This window comes from Rattus rattus, chromosome 5, assembly GCF_011064425.1.
Source record: "Rattus rattus isolate New Zealand chromosome 5, Rrattus_CSIRO_v1, whole genome shotgun sequence".
Taxonomy (NCBI): domain Eukaryota; kingdom Metazoa; phylum Chordata; class Mammalia; order Rodentia; family Muridae; genus Rattus; species Rattus rattus.
Window position 1 is genome coordinate 36,766,045 of NC_046158.1, and position 11,265 is coordinate 36,777,309.

Below are 11,265 nucleotides of genomic sequence, written 5' to 3' on the forward strand. Positions count from 1 at the left end.
GGTCACTACACAGCTTCTGTCTTTGGAAGGCTTGCTGTTTACTTCAGAGTCCCACCTGGCATCAGACACTGATCACGCTCGGTGACACAGGGATTACATAGAACAGCATCACATCTACCCCACACTCCATGTCACTAACAACCTCCTGTCAAGTGCCTGAGGGGTTCACATCTAGCTTGAGGTGCCATTTTCCTTATGGGTCGACGTGACAACATCCTACCAACCCGAATCTATTTAATATTGCCAGAGTAAAGTGCTGTGACCATTAACAGTGACAGTCAAGACTGTGGATCTCATCAGTAAAAATTGAATGCACAGGTAGTGAAATGAACAGGAAAATAGAAATGCTTAATACAAATATTCTGAGTGAATTGTTATCCACATGACATAAGACGTAATTACTCTTTGAGCCCATATATATTTTATTACAATTTAAGTAATAATATGAGCAAGACTAACAGAGGTGACATTGCTAATTCTAGCTAGTACAGACTGGCATATAAACATCTGTAATGTTAAAATGTACATTAAGAGCTTTATTTAATTCCCAGTTATTTAATTCTATTTTAAGTCCTGGGTCTTTTAAGAAAACTCTATTTAGGAATTCCTTGCATCTTAAAAAGTAAATTAAAGCAAAATGTCAATGTGAAGTCTCTAAATTGAATGAGAAAGGTTCCAAAATCCATGCACAGTAACACTAACAAACCCTCTTTAATCTAGATATAATAAAATGTAAATTGCATGAAGAAAAATTAAAGTCTTAGAAAATTACGCAGTAGTTCTCTGAGCACGTCCACTCTCACTAACCAAAATGCAAAACAACAGCTAAGACACTACTTCTTAAAAAAAAAAAAAAGCAACTTTCTTGTCTTATGAATTGTGGGGATTAAAATCTGGAATCAAAAATTTAACGGAATGATCACTGCAGACTGAGACACCTTCAATAATTACAGAAATTGAAAACATACAAAATTTAGGTGTCATTATTTCTAGAAAATATGTAACCAAAAAGTGTTTTGGGAATTATCTTCTATTATAAACAAAAAGTCAACAGTTCAATGTATACTGTGCGTCCTGACAGCAGGACCCACATTGCTTCCCATGTGTGAATCCAGGGGCCTGAGGTGACATCTAGCAGCTGACACTGGAGAAAATGTTCTGGTCTTGTACTTAATGTTAAAAATGTAAAGCTTTTAGTAATTAAAGTCTTAAATGTGTGTAGCCTTGGAAAGGATATCTACCATTAAAGAGAAATTGACCTTGAGGAAATACTGAATTTAACACTCAATTAACTGTTCAACATTCAACCAAAATGTCTTTTGTGATACATCTCAAATGGATGAGTGGGTGGGTAGATGGATGAATGGATGGGTGGATGGATGGATGGGTGGATGGATGGGTAGATGGATAAAATTCGGAACACATATTTACATATTCTAATATTGACTAAGATGTAGAGTAAATGTAGTACTTTTGCTTCAGAAAGAATTTAGATCTCAATATACTAAAAATATTTATTAATTTTGGCTTTTATAGAAATTTATCCTTTGAGATAGAGGATTCTAACACATGGGAATCCCTCTGTATGAAGGTTTCATGGCAGTAGGATTCCCACATCACAGAATTAAAGACAATTCACAGTTTTACTGTCCCCAATTCAGTCATGCTTGTCAATTAGTTTTGTTTTATTTTTGTTGGTCAGACAGAATTTTGTTATGTAACCTAGGCTGGCCTTTAACCACAGTCTCCTGCCTCAGATTCCTGAGCACTAGGATTTAAAAATCCAGCACTTGGTTTTAAAAATTCTACCTGCTGTCTGTCTGTCTTTCTCTGTGTGTGTATGTCTGTGTTTGTGTGTTATGTCTGTCTCTATGTATCTTCTGTCTACCTATCTATTTATCTCTTTGTGTTTGTGTGTCTCTCTTCCTCTGTATATGTGCCTTTCTCTTTTTCCCTGTATGTGTGTCTGTTTATCTCTGTCTCTCTGTCTCCTGTGTGTGTGTGTGTGTGTGTGTGTGTGTGCGTGTTATGTGTGCATCCACTCACACATGTCATTAGAGGCATGCATGAGCTCTGGAGGACATGGGATAACCATAGGTGTCTGCCCTTGCCTCTACTTTCTTTGAGACAGTGTCTTAAAAGACCCTATCTGCTATTACATGTGCAGGCTAACTGGCCTGTGATCTTCCAAGCATTCTCCTTCCCTAGTCTGCCATCTCGCCGTTAGAGGGCTGGATTACAGAAGGCACATCTGTCTTTCTGGTGGATTATGAGAGTTGGGACTCAGGTCCTCATGTTCGTATGGCGATCACTATGTGCATTAGGCTGTCTCCCGAGATCTGCTTAGTTAATGTTTAGTTGCTCTTGCGATCTCAAGTCCAGTGACATTTCCTAAAAAAGGGCCTTTCCTAATCATTCCTTCAGGATCAGATCTGGAAGGAAGCATGCTTTTCTCAGTTTGTATTTAATATATTTACTTATATTTATATATTGCATAAACGTTTTTACTGTATGGATAATTACATTTATATATTGTATTTATCCCAGGTTTACTTGGTAGATTACTGGGATAAAGAATCCCAGCAAACAGTGCCCTCCGCAAGGGCACAGGAGTACACTATCATAATCACATTCTGTCTGCAGAGCTAAATAACACACAACGCCTAAACTTTGTAGTCTGCAGTGTTAAATAATATAGGAAATAATACAAAGAGAATATGATAAAATATTATGAGGAAGCATAAGATTTCAAATTCATGCTTACAGTGGATGATAAATTCATATTAAATATGTGTCTATATATGTTTGTCTCAGAACATAAGTCAAAAGCCACTCTTCCAGGAGGATAGTCGTGGGACCTTTCTGTGAAATTGCATGAAATGTCTGTTTAATATGATAACCATTTACAGTCGAACCTGAGCGAAGCACACTATGCCCCACCTTGTTAAGTAGCTGCCTCAGGTTGTGCAGATACAGCTGATGGACATCTGTAATCTCTGTAGACTAAGGTATCACATGCGCTTTGCACTTGGAAGAATTGCCTTTCAAATGATACAATTAATAAAGGCCACACAAAATCATCCAAATCCTAAAACTTTAAATATAAATGAAAACTTGTAAATCGACATCCGACTTTACCAGGCTTGTCAATGCAACCAAGCAACAACAACAACAACAACAACAAATATGTTATTTTTAATGAACTCTATTCTTTGCATGAGAAAACTATGCCATGTGAGTAATTCTCAGAGATACATAGCTCTAAAATGCTACACACAGTCATTTGCACAGAACCCCTTTGAATTTAGTCAAGGTTATCCTTTGCATGGCATTGGACACCTATTGGAGGAGGAAAGAAAAACGGAAATCGTAGAATAGAAAATGGAAAAGGAGCATCAATCAGGAAATAAACAGTGGCACTTGCCGGAATGCTTTACTTTCCCTATTGGGTTGGAAATCATCGAAAGCTAAGAAAATAATCATCTTTCCAAAAATGAAGTTGAACGTAGATGTAACAATGACGCTACTAGCCACTGTAGTGCATGTAAATTATATCACATCATGGTCGGGACAGCCAATGAGTGTTAGCCACTGCTCTCTACTGTTAACAGTTGGAGATTCTGAGAACCATCTGGAAAGCCACTTGTTTTGTGTTTTCAATGTAAATACTATCATATCTCCTAGCAACTTTACGTTTGCCTAACTTAAAAACAAAAAACCAAAGACCTCTAACCTTCCGCTCTGAGGAAGCAGATGCTGACTTCGTGGCTTCGGTTAAGGCACGTAACTGCTGGTAGTCTGCCGGCTTATACCTAGAGTTCTTCATCCCACCTTTCATATGGACTGCCAGGATATCTGTTTTCATAAAGACAAAAGATGACAGGGAAATAGTGTCACATCATTCAAAATCAAAAGTTGGTTAAAGGGAAAAATGTGGTTGGATCACATTTTTATTTTTAAAAAGCAAATAAAATGTTGGTCACAACATTCAGGATATACTTCATACCCTGTGTCTAGACCCTCTTAGATCATGGCTGCTGCAGTCCTTGTAGAACATGGCTTCCAAGGGGCAAGAGAAAGAACAATTCTGCATGAGCTAGAACGCTTCCAGTGCCGGAAATGACAATGCTATTCAATTTACTTGCATTTCAGACAGTTTAAAAAAATGTTAGGCATCAACAGGAAATATTTAAGAATAACATTATTGATGTATTAATCAAACCACATGAGGAGATACTGTAGCCATCAATTAATTTCTAACTCAAAAGCTAAATTTGAAAAAGGGTTTTTGAATTAACACTAAACATGTAATCGTTAAATAAGATTCTAACTGTGCAAAAATATTTGTGTACTCTCCACCCTGGACATCTAATCTCCTAAATTAGTAGATTAACCTTATTGATAAATCTCAGGAAGAAGTCCATTAAAGCCACAACATAAATCACAATAACCTGAGTAATTCTAACCAAAAGGCACATCTGCATCAATATGGATAGCTAATCTCTGCTATAAGACAATCCAAATGTCTTCAGGAAAGCACACATCAGAAGAAGGCAGCATTGTCCTGTCCACACTTGTGGCTGAAACAGACCCTGTGCAAGAGACCTGGCCGGTCATTCCGTGTAAGCAAAATCAGTTTTCCTTATTAAGATTGTAGAAATCAGCATTCTAAGTTTGTATCATTTCAAGACTGCATAACATGCTATAAATCAGAAAGGATGGATAGAAGTAAGAAAAAAAAATACCTGAGCTGTCATTCCTCTGAATCACCGTGATCGGCCGGTCTCTTCTGTTCATGCTTTCCGTATCTGTCAAGGAGCAAGGGACACTTGAAATTTTACAGACTGATTTTCTAAAGTTTGAAAGCTGTGCTCAAGTCATTATTTTCAAAAGTGATAGCCAGGAGTGGATATTAGAACTCTATATTCCAGGGTATTTTTTTCTATGCCACTCGTGTGTGTGTGTGTGTGTGTGTGTGTGTGTGTGTGTGTGTGTGTACACTAGTAAAGGTGTACATGTGGGATGCATGTGTATGTATGTGCACAGGCAGTACTGAGAGGTTAACCTCTTGTATTCTTTCTAAAGAGCCAACCTCCGTGGTTTTTTTTGAACCAGAGTCTCTCGTGGTATCCCGTGGCCCACTGACCAGATTGTCTCTGCCCACTCTCTCAGAGTCCACCGATCAGACTGTGTGCTGGGGCCAAGCACACACCAGCATATCAAGCTTTTATCCAGAGCTAGGCATCTAAGTGGGTCCTTGTACTTGTGTGGCGAGCACTTTACAGACTGGTCTCTCTCCCTGGTCCCTATTCTCTTCCAGACTTTGCCACTCCTCCTCTTTCCCTCCTAATTCTCCTTTATGTAATTTCTTCAACTGAGAGACACTTGGTGATTAGGAAGGAGCATAGGTCTTAAATTCAGGGAGAAAAGAGACAAATCAGTTGAAGAATTAATTCCTCACTTCTACTCTAAGTGATACGATGTGTTGAACATGAAGATACATAACTCTTACTGCCGTGGGAACTGAGTCTGCACATAGCCTCTGCAGAGTGCAGCCTCATCTAAAGGCACACCCTTCTGGGGACAGACATCCCCTGCCCACTGACTAAACAACATGAGTTATAAAGCAAGCTTGTCCCAACCTAAGATGCGCTCGTGTGGGAAATGTACTTCACAGCTTCCTGCCTCTTTGGTTATTTTTTGGGAAAAGTTTTCAATTAGCAATAATCGCGCCTCGGATAAACCTCATTGGCTACGATACTGCCACTGCGCAAAGCTCTCTTTGGTTATTTTACTTGTTCCATCCTTGTCCCTTTTCCTTCCTTTCATAGGTGTGGATCCCTGATAAACACCTTGCATCACCACCACCCACCAGATCTTCCTCAGAAACTGCTCCCTCAGAGCCTGTCTGCAGTAGCACTGAAGTGAGCAGGTGTCTCTCTCGGAAAACTCACCTCCACTGCAGACAGGTTAATTAAATGGGGCTGAGTTATAGGGTCCTCGTTTCATAAATTTTTGTTTCACATACAGTGGAGGAAAGGACTCATATCTACTGGTATTTACAGTAACCTAAATCTTAAAAAGGGGAGAAAATAGCAAAGGTCTGTGACTTTTTGAAAACCCTGGGGAAATTTCATGTGTATCTTACCCACCAGCTTTGGGAATAAGGTTATAAATTCTAGTGTGTAATTAGCTCGTGGGTCTTTGGTCACAGACATTTTGTTTTAAGGCTTTGATGACACTAGCAGCCCTGACTATAGCTGCTCTCTTACACGACCTCTTACCAATAAGCTTCTTCCAAAACTCACATCCTATCTGCCCATCTCCAACTCATTGTAAGAGTCAAGACATCAACCGTTTGAATGACATAGCCAAACCTTTCCATCTGAATCAGAGAGGGCCTCTGGCTTCTCTCGTCCTATTCCTGTCTCTTCTGAGACAATGCCCATTTGCATAATTACCAGTCTGATGTTTGTCTCTCTTGTAATGATAGCTTGTAATGGTTACTCTTCATTGGCTAATTGGTTGGATTTAGAATAACCTAGGAGAGACACCTCTGGACATATCTGTGAGAAAGTTGCCAGAGAAGTTACTGGCGAGGGAAGATGTGGGTGGTACCATTGCATGGGCCAGAGTCCCACAGTGAAGAAAAAAGAAAGGACACAGTATGAGCTCCAGCATTCATCCCTGTCTGCAGGCACAGATGACCAGACTTACCTCATGCTCCCACTATCATGTCTCCCTTCCATGATGGGCTATGCTCCTCAAACTGGGATCCAAAGCCAAACTCTTTAGTTGCTTTTGTGACACATTTTTATCAAGGCAACAAGAAATGAATCCATAGCATCCTTGTCATTTTTTTTTTGTCAATTTGACACAAGCTGGAGTCCTTTGGGAAGAGAGATTGTGGCTAGTGATTGGTGTGGGAGGGCCCAGCTCATTGTAGGTGGTGTCCAACCATGGGCAGGGGGCCCTGGGTGGTATAAGAAAGCAAGATGAGCAAGCCATGGGGGTTGAGCCAGTAGACAGTGTTCCTCCATGACATCAGTTCTTGCCTCAGGCTTCCTGTACCCTGTCTATGACTTTCACTGTGTTCCCCAACCTGACTTCTCTGTTACATCTTTCTCTAGCTCGGAGATCTCACTGGCCCTCTGGTTCATAAGATTCGGGTTTTTTGTTTGTTTGTTTGTTTTGTTTTGTTTTGTTTTGTTTTTTTCCCCCTCAATGGACAGCTTCTCCCCTTTAGATTAGAATCATTTTTCTTGGCATTGAAATTCAAAGCTTCAGGAACTTAAACAAAACGAGTCTTCCTGTTCCTCTTTCTGCTACCTTGGTCTGGCATATTTTGTATAATCTCATCTTCTGGCTTGCTGAGAAAAGCCATACAAGCCACATCTATGCATGATTCAAACTTTATGATTACATTTATTTATTTACATGTGTATGCACACATGCATGTGTGTGGCATGGTACACATGTGGAGATCAGAGGTTTCCCGAAAGACTTGCTTCTCTCCTTCTACCACGTAAGTTCCATGGATCAACCTTGGGCCATCAGGTTTGGCAGCACTGAACCTGTGGAGCCAGCCAGCCAGCCCCACATTTCAAGAATAAGTATAAAAATCTCACCCTAGGAGGACCTCTAGAAATTAGCATTGTCACCAAAAGCCAATTTATCTTCATGAACTTGAAATCTAGCTTGGATAATCCAACTATATATAAAACTCATACATACTTAAGTCTTTTAACGTAATTACTATTTGTCCTTCAATACTATTATTCACTTCTAAGGAATCATTAAATTTGGGCATCATAAAAATGAATTCATTTGTAGTATTTTTCATGTCGAAGAACTAAATAGACATTTGTAGTTAGAACTTAGAAATTTTTATAAACAATTGATTTGGTCCTTTTAGCATTTGGGATGCCTAAGATTCAGAAGGACCATAAAGATCTGGCAACCAGTGTCTCGCAGAGCTACTTCACATAATAAAACATTCCGAAAATAAGGCTTAATTCTGTATCAGTATGGCAAACAAACTCAAGCTGAAATGCAATTGTTTGGTGGCAAAGCAACCAGAAGGAGCTTGCCCTGTTCACTGCGAACATCTACAGTGTGCAAAGCTTGCAGCATATTTCATTGTGAGGGACTCTCCTACCTCCATCAGGGTTTAACACAGTTCTTAAAATCTCAGAACAAAATACATACTTCCCATGAGCTTCGGATAAAGTATTGTGCTACGCTAAAAGCAACTCTTCCAGATGCATGAACAAATTCGTGCCGCCCAACCGTTTAATATTCTGCTTACCAGGGAGAAATCCAACGCGTTTCAATGTTTTAGAGTGAGAATCTGCTGCTTGAACAGGGTCTCCCATGCTAAATCATTAGGAGTACTTGGTTTTAAAAAGTACTCTGTGCTTATATTATGTGACAGTTTGGAACGTGCTCGAATGCTGTCAAAATGTTAAGTCTTCTTGATAGCTTTAATTACTGAAAACATTTAAAACTAATGCATTTAGGAAAGATTTCTTAGAGTATAGAATGAATACTTTTATACACAATGTAATGATAGTTTTTTCAGTGGCAAGAGATTTGAAAAGCATTTTAATGTAAAGCTCCATTATTGTAGATCTGGTAGAGAGGCGGGAGTGGGTGAGTGGAGGGATGGGGGAGCACCATCTTATAGGCAAAGGGGAGGGAGAGGGAAGGGGTGGGGAGGGAGAGGGAAGGGGTGGGGAGGGAGAGGGAAGGGGTGGGGAGGGGAAAGGGGCAGGGAGGGGGCAGGGGACTCGTAGAGGGGAGACCAGGAAGGGGGATAACATTTGAAATGTAAACAAATAAAATGATTAATTAAAAAAGAGGGACAATTTACAAAGACACATGGGCTTAACTAAGTCTCTACAAGGCAGATGAAAAGTTGGAACTTCTCTAAAAATGAGAAAAATAAGTAGCTGGATATAATTTATTAAACAGAGTTGGCTTTTTCTGATGGTATTAAAAGTTATTTTCACCTGTTTTCTGAAGGGAAACTTTTAATATACCGAGGAAGAAAAAGTTATGTTTAGACTTAAAAATTGGAAGATCTATAGCTAGTTTGTTATTGCGGAACTCAGTATTGATTGTATGGCTATATGGATTAATCAGTTACCCATGAGGACAAGTTTCCTAAGGTAACAAGGATTTTACCAAACAGCTAAGATTGCTAACAGCATTCTTAGCTTTGACATTGTATCAAATTACTACCTGTTCCATATGACTGCTCTCAAAATACTTTAAATGTTACTTCAAATGTTATGGCCAGAGTCCAGCCGGAGTGGCTCCCCTTTCCCCCAATATCCAAATCTCTTTTTTAAATTCTAAGCAGAAGGGTGCACGTTCATTCCATTATAAAACACTAGGCATTTGTGGTTTGCATAAAGTTTTTGCCCTGGAAAAATTAACGGAGCCAAATGGGAAACGAGTAGAACTAATAATGGTCAGACTACAAAGCTGTATAGCAAATACCCCAGTGATAATCCAAGCATAACGGGAAAAATCTGATGCAAAAAAAAAAAAAAAAAAAAAAAGCGAAGCAAAACAAGGTGTCTAAGAATAATTGACTTAAGCAATTTATGAGATCTGTTCTCTAAAAAGGTGCAAAATGCATTGTAGGAAATGACAGGAAATTTGAGCAGAAAGGACTCAGTCAGCCACGTATCTAAGAGTGGTAATTTCTGGAGTGTAGGGTTGTAGTTAATTTTGACTTTATTTTTGCTGAAGCATTGTTTCTAAACTTTTATCACAAAAGGAAACACACACACACACACAAACACACACACAGACACAGACATAGACACACACACACACACACACACACACACACACACACACACACACACCTCTAGTGGCTATTTCACCATTTATAGGGAAAACCCTATCACAGTTTCCATTATAAAAGAAACCAAAGTTTACAATATCAAGAATCTTTTAAGACATAAAACTGTAAATGTGGGAGAGAATAACTAACTATTGAAACATAATTCAGCTGTTTCTTACAATCTTTTCTACTAGAAGACAGGACATACTAAAATGTAGTTTGCTAATCTTACAATTAGAAAATTCTCAAGGTCAGTTTTAATATTCTGTAAATTACAAGTAAACAGCTTAATTTATTTTTTCAATTATAAAAATACTGCCTAAAATAATGTCAAATTACATAGAAAATTACGTCTTAACAGCTCAGCAGTTAAGAGCACTGACTGCTCTTCCAGAAGTCCTGAGTTCAATTCCCAGCAACATACATAAAATAAATAAATCTTTTTTTAAAAAAAAGATTGCCCAACTTTATTCAGTCCTGACTTAGAAATTATTTTCTTTTTTATCTCTTCTTCATTTTTATTGGATTTTTTTATTTATTTGCATTTCAAATGTTATCCCCTTTCCTGGTTTCCCCTCTGGAAACCTCCTATCCCATCCTCCCCCTTCTAAGAAGGTCTGAAGCATCCATGCTTTGGTCGTCCTTATTCTTGAGTTTTATGTGGTCTGTGAATTGTGTCTTGGGTATTCCGAGCTTTTGGGCTAATATCCATTTACCAGTGAGTGCATACCACATGTGTTCTTTTGTGACTGGGTTACCTCAGTCAGGATGATATTTTCTAGTTCCATTTGCCTAAGAAATTATTTTCAATACTTCTATGCACATGCAAATACTAGCATAATCTGTATACAAATGTAATAATAGCATATGCACTTGTATAAAGTGGTTTGGGTTTAATGATATAACTTGGCCATTTTTCCTTGTCAGTCTATTCCTTGCCCCTGTACATAAATCTATATGGACCTTAATGGCCATAAAATGAATATATTCATTAATATAGTGAAGACAAGAATCTGAGAAAAACATTTCCATTTTAAAGCATTGATTTAGCTATTTTATATGTGGGAGATGTGGTTGTGAGTTTTGCATGCTGTGAGCTTGTATGTCTGGAGGTCAGACAACAATGTGTAAGAGTCGTGTTGTTCTTCCACTATGTGGGTACCAGAGAATGGACTCAGCCCGTCAGGCTTGAAAGTGAGTGTGTTTGTCCACTGAGTCATCTCGTTGGCTCAAGAAAGAAATTTTTCTAGAAAAAAATTCAATCTGCCCTTTTACTGCAAAACAAAATCAATAATCAGATAAGAGATCTATAAAATCTCTGCCCCTCATAATTCATAAACATTGGCTTATGAAGCAAATTCCACATATAGTCAACCTTTCAGAAACGTCTAGGTTTTTATGTCTGTGAT

The 11,265-nt window shown here is 38.6% G+C and overlaps 1 protein-coding gene and 1 pseudogene across 1 annotated transcript in view; both read right to left on the reverse strand.

Moving 5' to 3' along the window:
• Ccdc148 (coiled-coil domain containing 148) overlaps nt 1-4,886 on the reverse strand; it is a 183,808-nt gene extending 178,922 nt beyond the window's left edge. Inside the window, exons 1-2 of the mRNA XM_032903324.1 lie at nt 4,746-4,886; nt 3,734-3,855 (exon numbers count right to left, since the gene is read on the reverse strand). Of these exons, the coding sequence (XP_032759215.1) occupies nt 3,734-3,855; nt 4,746-4,797 (174 nt within the window). The 5' untranslated portion in view covers nt 4,798-4,886. The remainder of the gene's footprint in view (nt 1-3,733; nt 3,856-4,745) is intronic.
• Nucleotides 4,887-5,624: 738 nt separating this feature from the next.
• On the reverse strand, nt 5,625-5,778 carry LOC116902653 (annotated as a pseudogene).
• Nucleotides 5,779-11,265: the final 5,487 nt, after the last annotated feature.